Genomic DNA, 22069 nt, shown 5'->3' on the forward strand with positions numbered 1-22069 from the left:
ATAGGTAGATCTTGAAACAAAAGGAAGCTCTGCCTAAATGATCTTACCATTATGAGAAGTTTCGTCGAAGAAGATTTTCGCTGTTGGCTAAACTCTGTCACTTGGCTTTCAATGTCCAGTACTCTAGGAGATTGAAATTTCCCGTGCCGTCCGCCTCGTTTCCTGATCTTTATTCTTATCTAGGTCCCATTTTTTTATCAACTGTTCTTTGCTGTTCTAGTCGAACTCTGTTCTATTTCATTTTTCCTTATGTGACTCGGTTCTTGTGGGGGCGTGTTCTGTAAGAGTAGGCCTACTGTTCTTACAACTGAAATCGAGCCTAAATGTAAATATTCGAATATTTTATTTACGCCGTCACTTAGCCTCATTCACGTGAAAAAAAAAATAATATTGATAAAATGGCGGAACAGAAAAGGGCTCTTTTATTAAAAAGAATTATAAAACCACTATTGTTTCTGTCTTGTTAATGTTCGGAGAAAATTAACAAGAATACTTCACTGAATTTAAAGAAAAGATTTTACGAATATAAATGTAGCCTAATATTTGAAAATCTATATATTAAAATATATGCTTATTCATACAAATAAACATAGGTCTACTTATTGTTTAACAATATATTTGTTTTATTTGAAAAAATCACTTTTTTTCTGACGAACCTGTTTAAAGAAATTCCACTTAATAATGAATTAACTTTTTAAAGAAAATAATAGATGGCAAAAGAAATTTAACAATATGAACAATTAACAAAGCATCAATTTACTCGTTAAATATATTACCTGTAGGCCTACTAATAAAAAAAAAAGAACTGAATAATGTCGAATAAAAAAAAAAAGATCTACCTCAAACGTGAATGAAACTTTTGCATATTAACAGCTCATGGAGTCCAAACAAAAGAATAACTTGATGAATAGATACATAAAAACGCATTGTTAGTTTAGTTAAATCAAGTAAGAACGTAAATCAATATACATGAATCTAGAATTATGCAAAACTCGTTCGAGTGTCGGAGATTCCTTGAAACCTACTGTACGTGCCGATGGAGAGGAGTGGCCGAGCCGAAGTCAAGTCGTCCACTCTTATAGCTGCGCCCTAAGTTTATGCTAGATGAACTCGAACGCACGTCACTGGTTCTTCCCACGCTCTCTCTCTCTCTCTCTCTCTCTCTCTCTCTCTCTCTCTCTCTCTCTCTCTCTCTCTCTCTCTCTCTCAGAGTTTGTTATATCACACACTTTACTATTTTGTCTATAAATCGAATTAGTTTCTCTCTCTCTCTCTCTCTCTCTCTCTCTCTCTCTCTCTCTCTCTCTCTCTCTCTTTCAGAGTTTGTTATATCACACACTTTACTATTTTGTCTTTATAAAACGAATTAGTTTCTCTCTCTCTCTCTCTCTCTCTCTCTCTCTCTCTCTCTCTCGTGTCGTCTGTCCTTAGGGTAATCGTCTATTCGAAGCTAGAAGAGATGGTGAAAGGGTAAGTCGTTGTTCATTTGTTGATTGGCGCCTTTCATTAATTCGCTCTCGCAAAACAGTTTGGGCGTCTTCTGTTGGATGCACTGGGGGGGAAACATAAACAACAGGCTTTACAAAATTTAAAAAAAAAAAAAAAAAAAAAAAAAAAAAAAAAAAAAAAAAGCTTTGGGAGTAAGTTGATACTTCGTTGGATTTCCAGGTTTGTAAATGTACCATATCGGAAGAGTTAAATGACAGGTTTAGCGTCATCTCGGGTCAGACGTCATTTCAAAACTCTAGAACTTAAAAGGAATTGAAAAGTAACGAAGGGCGTTAGGTTCAACTACGACTATTACTACTGAATTTACTAGTTAATTACTAGTAGTAATAGTAATTTTTCGTATAATCAGCATCTGAAAGGTGAATTTCGGAGTGATAACTTTCTTTCCCCAGAGTTATTAATTACTTAGGGGTTTTATATATATATATATATATATATATATATATATATATATATATATATATATATATATATATATATATATATATCCTAACATGGTCTCCATCCAACTTTGCAGTTCTCCTAATAAGAGCGAATTTAATATTAAGAGTTATTGGTGGCTTATATGAATAAATAAAAATCACGGACGTTTGTGATAAATGTTCATATATATATATATATATATATATATATATATATATATATATATATATATAGTGTGTGTGTGTGTGTGTGTGTACGTACATCTAGTATCATTTGTCTAACGTATCGCTCACTCTATGGTAAAGCATTGAAGAGACCATCATCGTTCCTTAGTCTCATAACCTCTTTGACTGTAAAAACGATCCATGTCCATATTCGGACATCCAGAATCCGTCTATTTCATACAATTGTAATCAATTGCAACTCTCAACTCCTAGCAAATTTCCTGCCTGTCGATTATACAGAAATTATATTCGATGCCCATGTCTACCAAAAATAGATTTATCCATTAAATCATAGTAAATGTTTTCTTTATACATCTTGTTGTTTCCCCGTTCAGTCTTTCTTCGTCTGCTTTGCTGTTTCGTTCAATCCTACCATGTCTATCTATTTTTAATGTTGTTACTGTTCTTAGAATATTTTATTTCAATTGGTCATTACTTCTCTTTTATTTATTTCCTTGTTTTCTTTCCTCAATGGGCTGTTTTATCCCTGTTGGACCCCTTGGGCTTATACTACTCTGCTTTTCCAACTAGTGTTGTAGCTTAGCTACTACTACTACTACTAGTAGTAGTAGTAGTAGTAGTAGTAGTAGTAGTAGTAGTAGTACATCTCGGATGGCTCTGTAATGGGCTATGGTTCGTACAGTCGTTGTCCGTCACCTTTATACTGGAAAACGAAATGATAAATTTTATGATCTATTTCTTCTAAATATTTTCATTACCCAAACATTCTATACTTTCCCCATTATGCTTCCCCTAAACACTAAGACTCTCTTTGACAGATATATATATATATATATATATATATATATATATATGTATGTATATATACTGTATATTTATATATATACAGTATATATACTGCGTATATATAAATATATATATATATATATGTATATATATATATATATATATATATATATATATGAGAGACAAAAGTCTAGGAGGAAAAAGGAAACGAAGAAGTTATTACACCTCCTCAAGAAGGTGTAAGAAAAGCACGAAAGAAGCGCTTGGTCACTTCGTTTCCTTTTTTCCTGCCGGCCTGTTGTCATCTTGAGATATCGCTCGTTTATTTGATTTGTCGTTAATATATATATATATATATATATATATATATATATATATATATATATATATATATATATATGTGTGTGTGTGTGTGTGTTTGTGTGTGTATATATACACATATATTTATTTATATATACTGTATATATATATATATATATATATATATAAATATATATATATATATATATATATATATATATATATATATATATATATATATATATATATTCTTCAGGCATTTTTCTAGCGCTAAGAGTAAGTAGGTTACTAATACAGAAATATTTACGCTCAAATTACTAGTACAAGATATTTTATTACGCTTCTCTTATCACAGAAAATGGAGATTAATATTTTTATTACTATTCGTGAACAATAAAAATGGATTAAGGAAGGTTTGCTGCACTTTTATGAACGCTAATCATTTCAGCTTTAGAATAGTTATATCAGGTTTCCTCCTAAATATTATTAAGAGTTGTATATCATCAGCAAATATGTCAACAATTGCGTAATATATAATATACATCACATATCACATTGGAGTGAAATCGAAAAAAAACATTTATAGAGAAGCCATTTTACAGGCATATGCGATCTCCAACAGATCACATTAATTTTGTTTTTGGTCACTTGAAAAATTAAAAGGCTGTCTTCATTAATCTCCAGGCAGGTAAACAATAAGAAATTAAATACCAACCTGTTTTCCACCATTAAGGAAAAGGCATAACTATCAAAACAACATTTATTGACTATTGTACTCGCTTTCATCCGTTTGGCAGCAGACCTACACTGTTAAAAAACCAGTAATTTTAATCGGAAATTCTCCGTAAAAATATACTGTTATCGTTTTTAGAATGATATATTGTTAATTTATTCTCATCACGTATTTATTTCCTTATTTCCTTTCCTCACCGGGCTATTTTTCCCTGGTGGAGCCCTTGGGCTTATAGCTTCTTGCTTTTCCAACTAGGGTTGTAGCTTGGCTAGTAATAATAATAATAATAATAATAATAATAATAATAATAATAATAATAATAATAATAGCTGTATTTCAGTAAAATACAGGCGACCGTAATTTCACCTTACTTTGTTATTATCTTTTCGGGTTGGTGACCGTAATATCACACCTTTACGTCAATATATCCGTTTTTAAAACGATAAAAATCCTGAATAAATGTTGCCAGGCATTTACCGTTTTTAATGCAAATTTTCAACAGTGTACAAAATTTCATAGACCTTGGTATTTGCTCTTAATATCCAGAACACCCATGTAGCTCATTGCACTTAGCAACAGGTATTTGGCGCGTTTCATCCTTCTTTAGTTTTACACCTTAAAACAGTACATTTGGTTTAACTAAACTGATATCGTCGTAAATCTCTGATAAAATGGATTAACTGTCGGAATGATAAGCAAGCAAGATGTGAGATTATGCAGAACTAATGTAACCAGTCACACTCTCTCAACGTCGTCGTTTTTTGTTTTTTTGTTTTTTTGTTTTTTTTATAGCTACAGAAACAGAACTGTCCTCATTAATGCAATGTTACGGATATTTTGTCTAATTTTGTCATTCCAGTGGCAATAATGAATGTTAAATTTAAGTAGGAAAATGTTTTGGATTGATTCTTGGACTCATACATATATATATATATATATATATATATATATATATATATATATATATATATATATATATATATAGCCATATATATATATATATATATATATATATATATATATATATATATAAATAAAATGTCCTGCTTAAACAGAAAAAACAAAATCTGGTCACATTATGTGTAACGATAGATGATAATTCACCCATCTATGAATATTCTAAACCAAATAAAATGGAAGGAATTGACATCTTTGGATCAAATGAACGAATCAAGTATTAATTAGATCGTTAAAGAGGTGAAAATTGCTCCGTGATTGTGTTGCTCTCTCTGTTATTACTAATGAATATGATAGTTGAAATGTTATTCATAATAACAATGTAGAAACAAACCTCATGCATAATTTAATGTTGTTACTGGTCTCTAAATATTCTATTTTGATTGTTTATTTTTCTCTTGTAGTTTATTTATTTCCTTGCTTCCTTTCCTCACCGGGCTATTTTTCCCTGTTGTAAGCCCTTGGGTTTATAGCCTCTTGCTTTTTCAACTAGGGTTATAGTCTAGCTTTCAATGATAATAATAATAATAATAACAATAATAATCATCATCATCATCGTCATCATCATCATAATAATAATAATAATAATGATAATAATAATAGAAGATCTTTTATACAAGTAAGTGTGACGTTAACAGTATATCATGCTTCGAAGACATACCCATATGTAAATACAATAAATTATCTTTCTAAGGCGTATTGCCACGCAATAATTTGATAATATTATTCATACACAAAAGAGCTGCATACCTATGTGTATGCCTGAAGAAGTCCGTAAGTCCGGATGTTTGTGATATAGGCCTACATACGCTCGTTATAATTTGATTATATTTTTTACATCAAGATCACACGTAATAATAACTGCATTAATGATGAACCGTAAGCATTGATGCTCGGATAAGACTAGACATTTCAGTGCTTTCTGACAATGCTTACAAGCACTCATGCTTGAGGAGATTGTGTGTTTTTTTAATAACAACTTTCCCACCTGGGATTTCTAACATTCAATTTAAGAAAGCCATTAATTCTCTTCTGCCTGACTCACGGTCACTGTTGCATACCTGTACGTTACCGTACAGGTACAGGTGTCTGGTTTCAGTTCCAGTTTCATCTGAATAGATGCTCACCAGAACGTCAGCCGAGCAAGCCCAACCCCCTACTGTGGTGAGCAGCCATAAGAGTATCCTCTTCAGTAAACTGCTTAAACGTCACAATCCCGGGATGGGATCGATCTGCTGCCAGGCGAATGCTAGGCTAACGCGTTACCGCCATTATGCCCAGCCATAGGAGTATCCCCCTCAGTAAACTGCTTAAACGTCACAGTCCCTGGATGGGATCGATCTGCTGCCATGCGAATACTAGGCAAATACTTTACCACCGTAGCCTACTAGCCAAGAGTGATCCAAGTCTATGTAAGGCGTGATGGTAGACCATGTAAAATTTAAGCGATAGTTTTCCTTCCCTTGATACTAAGCTCTAATTATCTTTTTATTTCTCTCTTCAGGTTGCTGTTGACTCTGCTAATCACTGGTCTGCGTGACAAGACAAAGGACCAGATGTTGCAGACGTGGGAAGAATAACACTCTAGTAAAATGGTTAACAATCAAGCACAAGGTATGATTTATGTTTGTATATGTATACACGTGTATGTGTATTATGTGTATTTGCATTTTGAGTATGTTATGTATATGATATAGTTTCTTCATACTTGTGAAGGTGGGCAATTTCTTGCTATGCCAATGAAGAATACATGGGGAAATGAGGGTATATTCGGTGTATATCTCTCCTTTATAATAAACAAGTGTCTGGTTATATATATATACAGTATATATATATATATATATATATATATATATATATATATATATATATACACATATATATATATGTATATATATATATATATATACATATATACATATAGATGTATGTATCCGGTCACGTTCATGTGTATAATTTTTCCGTTTTTCCCGTCCCTTGGGTAGCGGGAGAGGGAGTAGCCATACCCTGATAAGAGGGGTTGTATGTATGTGTGCATATCTATCTAAATATTTAGCTGTCATTTTTGATGAGTTGCATAAACTAGTGAATATATATATATATATATATATATATATATATATATATATATATATATATATATATATATATATATATATATATATATATATATATATATATATATATATATATATATATATATATATATATATATTTATATATATGTGTGTGTGTATGTATGTATGTATATATATAAAAAAGAGTCTCTATACTGTATATATATATATATATATATATATATATACTGTATATATATATATATATTATATATATATATATATATATATATATATATATATATATTTATATATATGTGTGTGTGTATGTATGTATGTATGTATATTTGTTGCGTTCTTTGCTATACCATTCTTGCGAACGTGTTGACAAAAATGATGGATTTTTTTTTTTCCTTTTTTTGCAATACATTTTGTCCCAACTGAAAATCTTTTATAAACACAATCTGGAAGTCCCCCCCCCTCTCTCTCTCTCTCTCTCTCTCTCTCTCTCTCTCTCTCTCTCTCTCTCTCGTCGCATTACATACGTGAAAAAGAACATCCAGTGACTGGTTAACTCATAAAACCGTGCTTGCGTAATGTTTGGGAGAGAGCCAACAGGCAGAAAGAAGTGATATTATGTGGAACTCTACAACATAGTACTCTCAACATCCCAACACACTAACAGGTCACAGTAGTCCAACTTTTGCCATATTCTACTTGTTATTCACTATGCATTTCCTGGGGTCATAATAATTTAATAAATGCAACTATGATATGATATCTCTTATCAACCATTTCATCAATACTAACCTAGTATATATACTGTATTTGCTTTTTAACTATGAAATAACAACTGGAACCAGAGCGTATTCAGTGGGAACATAGGATCAATATTTGTTCCAAATCATAGTAGCAATTGAAACAATATTGCATTTTGTGTAAGTGAATGCAGACATCCTAATGTGCCCGGCTTTCATAATGCAGACATCCTAATGTGCCCGGCTTCCGCAATAATGCCGACATCCTAATGTGCCCGGCTTCCGCAATAATGCCGACATCCTAATGTGCCCGGCTTCCGCAATAATGCAGACATCCTAATGTGCCCGGCTTCCGCAATAATGCAGACATCCTAATGTGCCCGGCTTCCGCAATAATGCCGACATCCTAATGTGCCCGGCTTCCGCAATAATGCAGACATCCTAATGTGCCCGGCTTCCGCAATAATGCCGACATCCTAATGTGCCCGGCTTCCGCAATAATGCCGACATCCTAATGTGCCCGGCTTCCGCAATAATGCCGACATCCTAATGTGCCCGGCTTCCGCAATAATGCCGACATCCTAATGTGCCCGGCTTCCGCAATAATGCCGACATCCTAATGTGCCCGGCTTCCGCAATAATGCCGACATCCTAATGTGCCCGGCTTCCGCAATAATGCAGACATCCTAATGTGCCCGGCTTCCGCAATAATGCAGACATCCTAATGTGCCCGGCTTCCGCAATAATGCAGACATCCTAATGTGCCCGGCTTCCGCAATAATGCCGACATCCTAATGTGCCCGGCTTCCGCAATAATGCAGACATCCTAATGTGCCCGGCTTCCGCAATAATGCCGACATCCTAATGTGCCCGGCTTCCGCAATAATGCCGACATCCTAATGTGCCCGGCTTCCGCAATAATGCAGACATCCTAATGTGCCCGGCTTCCGCAATAATGCAGACATCCTAATGTGCCCGGCTTCCGCAATAATGCAGACATCCTAATGTGCCCGGCTTCCGCAATAATGCAGACATCCTAATGTGCCCGGCTTCCGCAATAATGCAGACATCCTAATGTGCCCGGCTTCCGCAATAATGCCGACATCCTAATGTGCCCGGCTTCCGCAATAATGCCGACATCCTAATGTGCCCGGCTTCCGCAATAATGCCGACATCCTAATGTGCCCGGCTTCCGCAATAATGCCGACATCCTAATGTGCCCGGCTTCCGCAATAATGCCGACATCCTAATGTGCCCGGCTTCCGCAATAATGCAGACATCCTAATGTGCCCGGCTTCCGCAATAATGCAGACATCCTAATGTGCCCGGCTTCCGCAATAATGCAGACATCCTAATGTGCCCAGCTTTCCGAATACAGACATCCTAATGTGCCCAGCTTTCATAATACAGACATCCTAATGTGCCCAGCTTTCCGAATACAGACATCCTCAGAATACAGACATCCTAATGTGCCCAGCTTTCATAATGCAGACATCCTAATGTGCCCGGGTTTCATAATGCAGACATCCTAATGTGCCCGGCTTTCATAATGCAGACATCCTAATGTGCCCGGCTTTCATAATACAGACATCCTAATGTGCCCAGCTTCCACCCGATTGACATGATGCACAACTAAGCTAGTTGACGTTATTGTTAGAGAGCGATTCTTTGTAAAAAAAAAATTATCTCATTTTATTAACATGTAGTCAATGATTATGTCAGAGAATCCTTGAAGATTCTTCCTTGCAAGTATTCTAAGCAAATAAGAGATCTTTTATTCCCTCATTGTAAACCGTATCTTTAGAAAAAAAAAAAAAAAAACACTTGACAAGACCAAAAAACATTGAATTCATCTAACCCGGGGGTTCCCAATTACTTTTGGTCATTACCCCACTTTTTCCAAAATACTGGCTAGCGCCAAGCTTGTTACCCCCACACCGTTTCTATCATTTTGTACATAAATAATGTAAAACTAACCTTTTTACTTGGTTGAAAATAAATGGAGACAATGGGAGGTATTCATAAAAATGAAGGAAATCCTTGTAAGCATGAGGTAGAATTACAAGGTAATTCTCTGAAGCAAAAGGTAGAAGTATAAGCAAATCTTTCTTTCCATATTCATAATGATTACCTTTTACTTGCGAAGATATCCTCCAAGCAGAAGTAAAAGGTTGACTCGTGTTTTGGGAGCGCTTAGTTACATGTTGGAACTTGTAAGATTTGATTTGTGCTGTCAAGATAAGAGACAGTTTAGTATTTATAATACGTATTTAATGCCCTGTTTTTACTTGTATTTAATTAAGTTTACGCATCAGAAAGAACACAGACGCCGCCGCGCCTTCCCCAAAGCCTCGCTGGCAACATCTATCCCCCACCCCTTGCATTAGAAGTTCTTTGACCTCTTTTTAGCTCCCCCACCCCTTGCATTAGAAGTTCTTTGACCTCTTTTTAGCTCCCCCACCCCTTGCATTAGAAGTTCTTTGACCTCTTTTTAGCTCCCCACCCCTTGCATTAGAAGTTCTTTGACCTCTTTTTAGCTCCCCCACCCCTTGCATTAGAAGTTCTTTGACCTCTTTTTAGCTCCCCCACCCCTTGCATTAGAAGTTCTTTGACCTCTTTTTAGCTCCCCCACCCCTTGCATTAGAAGTTCTTTGACCTCTTTTTAGCTCCCACACCCCTTGCATTAGAAGTTCTTTGACCTCTTTTTAGCTCCCCCACCCCTTGCATTAGAAGTTCTTTGACCTCTTTTTAGCTCCCCCACCCCTTGCATTAGAAGTTCTTTGACCTCTTTTTAGCTCCCACACCCCTTGCATTAGAAGTTCTTTGACCTCTTTTTTAGCTCCCCCACCCCTTGCATTAGAAGTTCTTTGACCTCTTTTTAGCTCCCCCACCCCTTGCATTAGAAGTTCTTTGACCTCTTTTTAGCTCCCCCACCCCTTGCATTAGAAGTTCTTTGACCTCTTTTTAGCTCCCCCACCCCTTGCATTAGAAGTTCTTTGACCTCTTTTTAGCTCCCCCACCCCTTGCATTAGAAGTTCTTTGACCTCTTTTTAGCTCCCCCACCCCTTGCATTAGAAGTTCTTTGACCTCTTTTTAGCTCCCCCACCCCTTGCATTAGAAGTTCTTTGACCTCTTTTTAGCTCCCCCACCCCTTGCATTAGAAGTTCTTTGACCTCTTTTTAGCTCCCCCACCCCTTGCATTAGAAGTTCTTTGACCTCTTTTTAGCTCCCACACCCCTTGCATTAGAAGTTCTTTGACCTCTTTTTAGCTCCCACACCCCTTGCATTAGAAGTTCTTTGACCTCTTTTTAGCTCCCACACCCCTTGCATTAGAAGTTCTTTGACCTCTTTTTAGCTCCCACACCCCTTGCATTAGAAGTTCTTTGACCTCTTTTTAGCTCCCACACCCCTTGCATTAGAAGTTCTTTGACCTCTTTTTAGCTCCCACACCCCTTGCATTAGAAGTTCTTTGACCTCTTTTTAGCTCCCACACCCCTTGCATTAGAAGTTCTTTGACCTCTTTTTAGCTCCCCCACCCCTTGCATTAGAAGTTCTTTGACCTCTTTTTAGCTCCCCCACCCCTTGCATTAGAAGTTCTTTGACCTCTTTTTAGCTCCCCACCCCTTGCATTAGAAGTTCTTTGACCTCTTTTTAGCTCCCCCACCCCTTGCATTAGAAGTTCTTTGACCTCTTTTTAGCTCCCCCACCCCTTGCATTAGAAGTTCTTTGACCTCTTTTTAGCTCCCCCACCCCTTGCATTAGAAGTTCTTTGACCTCTTTTTAGCTCCCCCACCCCTTGCATTAGAAGTTCTTTGACCTCTTTTTAGCTCCCCCACCCCTTGCATTAGAAGTTCTTTGACCTCTTTTTAGCTCCCCCACCCCTTGCATTAGAAGTTCTTTGACCTCTTTTTAGCTCCCACACCCCTTGCATTAGAAGTTCTTTGACCTCTTTTTAGCTCCCCCACCCCTTGCATTAGAAGTTCTTTGACCTCTTTTTAGCTCCCCCACCCCTTGCATTAGAAGTTCTTTGACCTCTTTTTAGCTCCCACACCCCTTGCATTAGAAGTTCTTTGACCTCTTTTTAGCTCCCCCACCCCTTGCATTAGAAGTTCTTTGACCTCTTTTTAGCTCCCACACCCCTTGCATTAGAAGTTCTTTGACCTCTTTTTAGCTCCCCCACCCCTTGCATTAGAAGTTCTTTGACCTCTTTTTAGCTCCCCCACCCCTTGCATTAGAAGTTCTTTGACCTCTTTTTAGCTCCCCACCCCTTGCATTAGAAGTTCTTTGACCTCTTTTTAGCTCCCACACCCCTTGCATTAGAAGTTCTTTGACCTCTTTTTAGCTCCCCACCCCTTGCATTAGAAGTTCTTTGACCTCTTTTTAGCTCCCCACCCCTTGCATTAGAAGTTCTTTGACCTCTTTTTAGCTCCCCACCCCTTGCATTAGAAGTTCTTTGACCTCTTTTTAGCTCCCACACCCCTTGCATTAGAAGTTCTTTGACCTCTTTTTAGCTTCCCCACCCCTTGCATTAGAAGTTCTTTGACCTCTTTTTAGCTCCCACACCCCTTGCATTAGAAGTTCTTTGACCTCTTTTTAGCTCCCACACCCCTTGCATTAGAAGTTCTTTGACCTCTTTTTAGCTCCCACACCCCTTGCATTAGAAGTTTTTACCTCTTTTTAGCTCCCACACCCCTTGCATTAGAAGTTCTTTGACCTCTTTTTAGCTCCCACACCCCTTGCATTAGAAGTTCTTTGACCTCTTTTTAGCTCCCACACCCCTTGCATTAGAAGTTTTTTTACCTCTTTTTAGCTCCTACACCCCTTGTATTAGAAGTTCTTTGACCTCTTTTTAGCTCCCACACCCCTTGCATTAGAAGTTCTTTACCTCTTTTTAGCTCCCACACCCCTTGCATTAGAAGTTCTTTGACCTCTTTTTAGCTCCCACACCCCTTGCATTAGAAGTTCTTTGACCTCTTTTTAGCTCCCACACCCCTTGCATTAGAAGTTCTTTGACCTCTTTTTAGCTCCACACCCCTTGCATTAGAAGTTCTTTGACCTCTTTTTAGCTCCCACACCCCTTGCATTAGAAGTTCTTTGACCTCTTTTTAGCTCCCACGTCCCTTGCATTAGAAGTTCTTTGACCTCTTTTTAGCTCCCACGTCCCTTGCATTAGAAGTTCTTTGACCTCTTTTTAGCTCCCACGTCCCTTGCATTAGAAGTTCTTTGACCTCTTTTTAGCTCCCACGTCCCTTGCATTAGAAGTTCTTTGACCTCTTTTTAGCTCCCCACCCCTTGCATTAGAAGTTCTTTGACCTCTTTTTAGCTCCCCCACCCCTTGCATTAGAAGTTCTTTGACCTCTTTTTAGCTCCCACCCCTTGCATTAGAAGTTCTTTGACCTCTTTTTAGCTCCCCCACCCCTTGCATTAGAAGTTCTTTGACCTCTTTTTAGCTCCCCACCCCTTGCATTAGAAGTTCTTTGACCTCTTTTTAGCTCCCCACCCCTTGCATTAGAAGTTCTTTGACCTCTTTTTAGCTCCCACACCCCTTGCATTAGAAGTTCTTTGACCTCTTTTTAGCTCCCACACCCCTTGCATTAGAAGTTCTTTGACCTCTTTTTAGCTCCCACACCCCTTGCATTAGAAGTTCTTTGACCTCTTTTTAGCTCCCACACCCCTTGCATTAGAAGTTCTTTGACCTCTTTTTAGCTCCCACACCCCTTGCATTAGAAGTTCTTTGACCTCTTTTTAGCTCCCACACCCCTTGCATTAGAAGTTCTTTGACCTCTTTTTAGCCCCCACCCCTTGCATTAGAAGTTCTTTGACCTCTTTTTAGCTCCCACACCCCTTGCATTAGAAGTTCTTTGACCTCTTTTTAGCTCCCCACCCCTTGCATTAGAAGTTCTTTGACCTCTTTTTAGCCCCCACCCCTTGCATTAGAAGTTCTTTGACCTCTTTTTAGCTCCCACACCCCTTGCATTAGAAGTTCTTTTGACCTCTTTTTAGCTCCACCACCCCTTGCATTAGAAGATCTTTGACCTCTTTTTAGCTCCCACACCCCTTGCATTAGAAGTTCTTTGACCTCTTTTTAGCTCCACCACCCCTTGCATTAGAAGTTCTTTGACCTCTTTTTAGCTCCACCACCCCTTGCATTAGAAGATCTTTGACCTCTTTTTAGCTCCCACACCCCTTGCATTAGAAGTTCTTTGACCTCTTTTTAGCTCCACCACCCCTTGCATTAGAAGATCTTTGACCTCTTTTTAGCTCCCACACCCCTTGCATTAGAAGTTCTTTGACCTCTTTTTAGCTCCACCACCCCTTGCATTAGAAGTTCTTTGACCTCTTTTTAGCTCCCACACCCCTTGCATTAGAAGTTCTTTGACCTCTTTTTAGCTCCCACACCCCTTGCATTAGAAGTTCTTTGACCTCTTTTTAGCTCCCACACCCCTTGCATTAGAAGTTCTTTGACCTCTTTTTAGCTCCCACACCCCTTGCATTAGAAGTTCTTTGACCTCTTTTTAGCTCCCACACCCCTTGCATTAGAAGTTCTTTAACCTCTTTTTAGCTCCCACACCCCTTGCATTAGAAGTTCTTTGACCTCTTTTTAGCTCCCACACCCCTTGCATTAGAAGTTCTTTGACCTCTTTTTAGCTCCCACACCCCTTGCATTAGAAGTTCTTTGACCTCTTTTTAGCTCCCACACCCCTTGCATTAGAAGTTCTTTGACCTCTTTTTAGCTCCCACACCCCTTGCATTAGAAGTTCTTTGACCTCTTTTTAGCTCCCACACCCCTTGCATTAGAAGTTCTTTGACCTCTTTTTAGCTCCCACACCCCTTGCATTAGAAGTTCTTTGACCTCTTTTTAGCTCCCACACCCCTTGCATTAGAAGTTCTTTGACCTCTTTTTAGCTCCCACACCCCTTGCATTAGAAGTTCTTTGACCTCTTTTTAGCTCCCACACCCCTTGCATTAGAAGTTCTTTGACCTCTTTTTAGCTCCCCCACCCCTTGCATTAGAAGTTCTTTGACCTCTTTTTAGCTCCCACACCCCTTGCATTAGAAGTTCTTTGACCTCTTTTTAGCTCCCACACCCCTTGCATTAGAAGTTCTTTGACCTCTTTTTAGCTCCCCCACCCCTTGCATTAGAAGTTCTTTGACCTCTTTTTAGCTCCCCCACCCCTTGCATTAGAAGTTCTTTGACCTCTTTTTAGCTCCCCCACCCCTTGCATTAGAAGTTCTTTGACCTCTTTTTAGCTCCCCCACCCCTTGCATTAGAAGTTCTTTGACCTCTTTTTAGCTCCCCCACCCCTTGCATTAGAAGTTCTTTGACCTCTTTTTAGCTCCCCCACCCCTTGCATTAGAAGTTCTTTGACCTCTTTTTAGCTCCCCCACCCCTTGCATTAGAAGTTCTTTGACCTCTTTTTAGCTCCCCCACCCCTTGCATTAGAAGTTCTTTGACCTCTTTTTAGCTCCCCCACCCCTTGCATTAGAAGTTCTTTGACCTCTTTTTAGCTCCCCCACCCCTTGCATTAGAAGTTCTTTGACCTCTTTTTAGCTCCCCCACCCCTTGCATTAGAAGTTCTTTGACCTCTTTTTAGCTCCCCCACCCCTTGCATTAGAAGTTCTTTGACCTCTTTTTAGCTCCCCCACCCCTTGCATTAGAAGTTCTTTGACCTCTTTTTAGCTCCCCACCCCTTGCATTAGAAGTTCTTTGACCTCTTTTTAGCTCCCCCACCCCTTGCATTAGAAGTTCTTTGACCTCTTTTTAGCTCCCCACCCCTTGCATTAGAAGTTCTTTGACCTCTTTTTAGCTCCCACACCCCTTGCATTAGAAGTTCTTTGACCTCTTTTTAGCTCCCACACCCCTTGCATTAGAAGTTCTTTGACCTCTTTTTAGCTTCCCCACCCCTTGCATTAGAAGTTCTTTGACCTCTTTTTAGCTCCCACACCCCTTGCATTAGAAGTTCTTTGACCTCTTTTTAGCTCCCACACCCCTTGCATTAGAAGTTCTTTGACCTCTTTTTAGCTCCCACACCCCTTGCATTAGAAGTTCTTTGACCTCTTTTTAGCTCCACACCCCTTGCATTAGAAGTTCTTTGACCTCTTTTTAGCTCCCCACCCCTTGCATTAGAAGTTCTTTGACCTCTTTTTAGCCCCCATCCCTTGCATTAGAAGTTCTTTGACCTCTTTTTAGCTACCACCCCTTGCATTAGAAGTTCTTTGACCTCTTTTTAGCTCCCACGTCCCTTGCATTAGAAGTTCTTTGACCTCTTTTTAGCTCCCCCACCCCTTGCATTAGAAGTTCTTTGACCTCTTTTTAGCTCCCCCACCCTTGCATTAGAAGTTCTTTGACCTCTTTTTAGCTCCCACACCCCTTGCATTAGAAGTTCTTTGACCTCTTTTTAGCTCCCACACCCCTTGCATTAGAAGTTCTTTGACCTCTTTTTAGCTCCCACACCCCTTGCATTAGAAGTTCTTTGACCTCTTTTTAGCTCCCACACCCCTTGCATTAGAAGTTCTTTGACCTCTTTTTAGCTCCCACACCCCTTGCATTAGAAGTTCTTTGACCTCTTTTTAGCTCCCACACCCCTTGCATTAGAAGTTCTTTGACCTCTTTTTAGCCCCACCCCTTGCATTAGAAGTTCTTTGACCTCTTTTTAGCTCCCACACCCCTTGCATTAGAAGTTCTTTGACCTCTTTTTAGCTCCTACACCCCTTGCATTAGAAGTTCTTTGACCTCTTTTTAGCTCCCCCACCCCTTGCATTAGAAGTTCTTTGACCTCTTTTTAGCTCCCACACCCCTTGCATTAGAAGTTCTTTTGACCTCTTTTTAGCTCCACCACCCCTTGCATTAGAAGATCTTTGACCTCTTTTTAGCTCCCACACCCCTTGCATTAGAAGTTCTTTGACCTCTTTTTAGCTCCACCACCCCTTGCATTAGAAGTTCTTTGACCTCTTTTTAGCTCCACCACCCCTTGCATTAGAAGATCTTTGACCTCTTTTTAGCTCCCACACCCCTTGCATTAGAAGTTCTTTGACCTCTTTTTAGCTCCACCACCCCTTGCATTAGAAGATCTTTGACCTCTTTTTAGCTCCCACACCCCTTGCATTAGAAGTTCTTTGACCTCTTTTTAGCTCCACCACCCCTTGCATTAGAAGTTCTTTGACCTCTTTTTAGCTCCCACACCCCTTGCATTAGAAGTTCTTTGACCTCTTTTTAGCTCCCACACCCCTTGCATTAGAAGTTCTTTGACCTCTTTTTAGCTCCCACACCCCTTGCATTAGAAGTTCTTTGACCTCTTTTTAGCTCCCACACCCCTTGCATTAGAAGTTCTTTGACCTCTTTTTAGCTCCCACACCCCTTGCATTAGAAGTTCTTTAACCTCTTTTTAGCTCCCACACCCCTTGCATTAGAAGTTCTTTGACCTCTTTTTAGCTCCCACACCCCTTGCATTAGAAGTTCTTTGACCTCTTTTTAGCTCCCACACCCCTTGCATTAGAAGTTCTTTGACCTCTTTTTAGCTCCCACACCCCTTGCATTAGAAGTTCTTTGACCTCTTTTTAGCTCCCACACCCCTTGCATTAGAAGTTCTTTGACCTCTTTTTAGCTCCCACACCCCTTGCATTAGAAGTTCTTAGACCTCTTTTTAGCTCCCACACCCCTTGCATTAGAAGTTCTTTGACCTCTTTTTAGCTCCCACACCCCTTGCATTAGAAGTTCTTTGACCTCTTTTTAGCTCCCACACCCCTTGCATTAGAAGTTCTTTGACCTCTTTTTAGCTCCCACACCCCTTGCATTAGAAGTTCTTTGACCTCTTTTTAGCTCCCACACCCCTTGCATTAGAAGTTCTTTGACCTCTTTTTAGCTCCCACACCCCTTGCATTAGAAGTTCTTTGACCTCTTTTTAGCTCCCACACCCCTTGCATTAGAAGTTCTTTGACCTCTTTTTAGCTCCCACACCCCTTGCATTAGAAGTTCTTTGACCTTTTTTAGCTCCCACACCCCTTGCATTAGAAGATCTTTGACCTCTTTTTAGCTCCCACACCCCTTGCATTAGAAGTTCTTTGACCTCTTTTTAGCTCCCCCACCCCTTGCATTAGAAGTTCTTTGACCTCTTTTTAGCTCCCACACCCCTTGCATTAGAAGTTCTTTGACCTCTTTTTAGCTCCCCCACCCCTTGCATTAGAAGTTCTTTGACCTCTTTTTAGCTCCCACACCCCTTGCATTAGAAGTTCTTTGACCTCTTTTTAGCTCCCATCCCCCTTGCATTAGAAGTTCTTTGACCTCTTTTTTAGCTCCCACACCCTTGCATTAGAAGTTCTTTGACCTCTTTTTAGCTCCCCCACCCCTTGCATTAGAAGTTCTTTGACCTCTTTTTAGCTCCCACACCCCTTGCATTAGAAGTTCTTTGACCTCTTTTTAGCTCCCCACACCCCTTGCATTAGAAGTTCTTTGACCTCTTTTTAGCTCCCACACCCCTTGCATTAGAAGTTCTTTGACCTCTTTTTAGCTCCCACACCCCTTGCATTAGAAGTTCTTTGACCTCTTTTTAGCTCCACACCCCTTGCATTAAAAGTTCTTTGACCTCTTTTTAGCTCCCACACCCCTTGCATTAGAAGTTCTTTGACCTCTTTTTAGCTCCCCCACCCCTTGCATTAGAAGTTCTTTGACCTCTTTTTAGCTCCCACACCCCTTGCATTAGAAGTTCTTTGACCTCTTTTTAGCTCCCCCGCCCCTTGCATTAGAAGTTCTTTGACCTCTTTTTAGCTCCCACACCCCTTGCATTAGAAGTTCTTTGACCTCTTTTTAGCTCCCACGCCCCTTGCATTAGAAGTTCTTTGACCTCTTTTTAGCTCCCCCACCCCTTGCATTAGAAGTTCTTTGACCTCTTTTTAGCTCCCCCACCCCTTGCATTAGAAGTTCTTTGACCTCTTTTTAGCTCCCCCACCCCTTGCATTAGAAGTTCTTTGACCTCTTTTTAGCTCCCCCACCCCTTGCATTAGAAGTTCTTTGACCTCTTTTTAGCCCCCCACCCCTTGCATTAGAAGTTCTTTGACCTCTTTTTAGCTCCCACACCCCTTGCATTAGAAGTTCTTTGACCTCTTTTTAGCTCCCACACCCCTTGCATTAGAAGTTCTTTGACCTCTTTTTAGCTCCCACACCCCTTGCATTAGAAGTTCTTAGACCTCTTTTTAGCTCCCACACCCCTTGCATTAGAAGTTCTTTGACCTCTTTTTAGCTCCCACACCCCTTGCATTAGAAGTTCTTTGACCTCTTTTTAGCTCCCACACCCCTTGCATTAGAAGTTCTTTACCTCTTTTTAGCTCCCACACCCCTTGCATTAGAAGTTCTTTGACCTCTTTTTAGCTCCCACACCCCTTGCATTAGAAGTTCTTTGACCTCTTTTTAGCTCCCACACCCCTTGCATTAGAAGTTCTTTAGACCTCTTTTTAGCTCCCACACCCCTTGCATTAGAAGTTCTTTGACCTCTTTTTAGCTCCCACACCCTTGCATAGAAGTTCTTTGACCTCTTTTTAGCTCCCCACACCCCTTGCATTAGAAGTTCTTTGACCTCTTTTTAGCTCCCACACCCCTTGCATTAGAAGTTCTTTGACCTCTTTTTAGCTTCCACACCCCTTGCATTAGAAGTTCTTTGACCTCTTTTTAGCTCCCACACCCCTTGCATTAGAAGTTCTTTGACCTCTTTTTAGCTTCCCCGCCCCTTGAATTAGAAGTTCTTTGACCTCTTTTTAGCTCCCACACCCCTTGCATTAGAAGTTTTTTTACCTCTTTTTAGCTCCTACACCCCTTGCATTAGAAGTTCTTTGACCTCTTTTTAGCTCCCCTACCCCTTGCATTAGAAGTTCTTTGACCTCTTTTTAGCCCCCCCATCCCTTGCATTAGAAGTTCTTTGACCTCTTTTTAGCTCCCACGTCCCTTGCATTAGAAGTTCTTTGACCTCTTTTTAGCTCCCACGTCCCTTGCATTAGAAGTATTTTGACCTTTTTTAGCTCCCCCACCCCTTGCATTAGAAGTTCTTTGACCTCTTTTTAGCTCCCCCACCCCTTGCATTAGAAGTTCTTTTGACCTCTTTTTAGCTCCCACACCCCTTGCATTAGAAGTTCTTTGACCTCTTTTTAGCTCCCACACCCCTTGAATTAGAAGTTCTTTGACCTCTTTTTCGCTCCCACACCCCTTGCATTAGAAGTTCTTTGACCTCTTTTTAGCTTCCACACCCCTTGCATTAGAAGTTCTTTGACCTCTTTTTAGCTCCCACACCCCTTGCATTAGAAGTTCTTTGACCTCTTTTTAGCTCCCCTACCCCTCGCATTAGAAGTTCTTTGACCTCTTTTTAGCCCCCCCATCCCTTGCATTAGAAGTTCTTTGACCTCTTTTTAGCTCCCACACCCCTTGCATTAAAAGTTCTTTTACCTCTTTTTAGCTCCTACACCCCTTGCATTAGAAGTTCTTTGACCTCTTTTTAGCTCCCCCATTCCTTGTATTAGAAGTTCTTTGACCTCTTTTAAGCTCCCACACCCCTTGCATTAGAAGTTCTTTTGACCTCTTTTTAGCTCCACCACCCCTTGCATTAGAAGATCTTTGACCTCTTTTTAGCTCCCACACCCCTTGCATTAGAAGTTCTTTGACCTCTTTTTAGCTCCACCACCCCTTGCATTAGAAGATCTTTGACCTCTTTTTAGCTCCCACACCCCTTGCATTAGAAGTTCTTTGACCTCTTTTTAGCCCCCCCATCCCTTGCATTAGAAGTTCTTTTGACCTCTTTTTAGCTCCACCACCCCTTGCATTAGAAGATCTTTGACCTCTTTTTAGCTCCCACACCCCTTGCATTAGAAGTTCTTTGACCTCTTTTTAGCTCCACCACCCCTTGCATTAGAAGATCTTTGACCTCTTTTTAGCTCCCACACCCCTTGCATTAGAAGTTCTTTGACCTCTTTTTAGCTCCCACACCCCTTGCATTAGAAGTTCTTTAACCTCTTTTTAGCTCCCAGACCCCTTGCATTAGAAGTTCTTTGACCTCTTTTTAGCTCCCACACCCCTTGCATTAGAAGATCTTTGACCTCTTTTTAGCTCCCACACCCATTGCATTAGAAGTTCTTTAACCTCTTTTTTAGCTCCCACACCCCTTGCATTAGAAATTCTTTGACCTCTTTTTAGCTCCCACACCCCTTGCATTAGAAGTTCTTCTACCTCTTTTTAGCTCCCACACCCCTTGCATTAGAAATTCTGAGACCTCTTTTTAGTTCCCACACCCCTTGCATTAGAAGTTCTTTGACCTCTTTTTAGCTCCCACACCCCTTGCATTAGAAGTTCTTTGATCTCTTTTTAGCTCCCACACCCCTTGCATTAGAAGTTCTTAGACCTCTTTTTAGCTCCCAGACCCCTTGCATTAGAAGTTCTTTGACCTCTTTTTAGCTCCCACACCCCTTGCATTAGAAGTTCTTTGACCTCTTTTTAGCTCCCACACCCCTTGCATTAGAAGTTCTTTGACCTCTGTTTAGCTCCCACACCCCTTGCATTAGAAGTTCTTTGACCTCTTTTTAGCTCCCACACCTCTTGCATCAGAAGTTCTTTGACCTCTTTTAAGCTCCCACACCCCTTGCATTAGAAGTACTTTGACCTTTTTTAAGCTCCCACACCCCTTTCATTAGAAGATCTTTGGCCTCTTTTTAGCTCCCACACCCCTTGCATTAGAAGTTCTTTGACCTCTTTTTAGCTCCCCCACCCCTTGCATTAGAAGTTCTTTTGACCTCTTTTTAGCTCCCACATCCCTTGCATTAGAAGTTCTTTGACCTTTTTTAGCTCCCCCACCCCTTGCATTAGAAGTTCTTTGACCTCTTTTTAGCTCCCACACCCCTTGCATTAGAAGTTCTTTGACCTCATTTTAGCTCCCATCCCCCTTTTCATTAGAAGTTCTTTAACCTCTTTTTTAGCTCCCACACCCTTTGCATTAGAAGTTCTTTGACCTCTTTTTAGCTCCCCCACCCCTTGCATTAGAAGTTATTTGACCTCTTTTTAGCTCCCACACCCCTTGCATTAGAAGTTCTTTGACCTCTTTTTCGCTCCCCCATCCCTTGCATTAAAAGTTCTTTGACCTCTTTTTAGCTCCCACACCCCTTCCATTAGAAGTTCTTTGACCTCTTTTTAGCTCCCACACCCCTTGCATTAGAAGATCTTTGACCTCTTTTTAGCTCCCACACCCCTTGCAATAAAAGTTCTTTGGCCTCTTTTTAGCTCCTATACCCCTTGCATTAGAAGTTCTTTGACCTCTTTTTAGCTCCCCCACCCCTTGTATTAGAAGTTCTTTGACCTCTTTTTAGCTCCCACACCCCTTGCATTAGAAGT

The 22069-nt window shown here is 39.9% G+C and overlaps 1 protein-coding gene and 1 long non-coding RNA gene across 2 annotated transcripts in view; one reads left to right on the forward strand and one right to left on the reverse strand.

The window, feature by feature from the left end:
* The window catches only part of LOC137629658 (uncharacterized), a 45088-nt gene extending 44003 nt beyond the window's left edge, over positions 1–1085 (reverse strand). Inside the window, exons 1-2 of the mRNA XM_068361204.1 lie at positions 1026–1085; positions 48–278 (exon numbers count right to left, since the gene is read on the reverse strand). Coding sequence (XP_068217305.1) covers positions 48–50 — 3 coding nt within the window. The 5' untranslated portion in view covers positions 51–278; positions 1026–1085. The remainder of the gene's footprint in view (positions 1–47; positions 279–1025) is intronic.
* The window catches only part of LOC137629660 (uncharacterized), an 88773-nt gene that overhangs the window by 28524 nt on the left and 38180 nt on the right, over positions 1–22069 (forward strand). The window contains exon 2 of the long non-coding RNA XR_011041571.1: positions 6398–6507. This is a non-coding gene — a long non-coding RNA (uncharacterized lncRNA). The remainder of the gene's footprint in view (positions 1–6397; positions 6508–22069) is intronic.

This window comes from Palaemon carinicauda, chromosome 37, assembly GCF_036898095.1.
Source record: "Palaemon carinicauda isolate YSFRI2023 chromosome 37, ASM3689809v2, whole genome shotgun sequence".
NCBI classification, from domain to species: domain Eukaryota; kingdom Metazoa; phylum Arthropoda; class Malacostraca; order Decapoda; family Palaemonidae; genus Palaemon; species Palaemon carinicauda.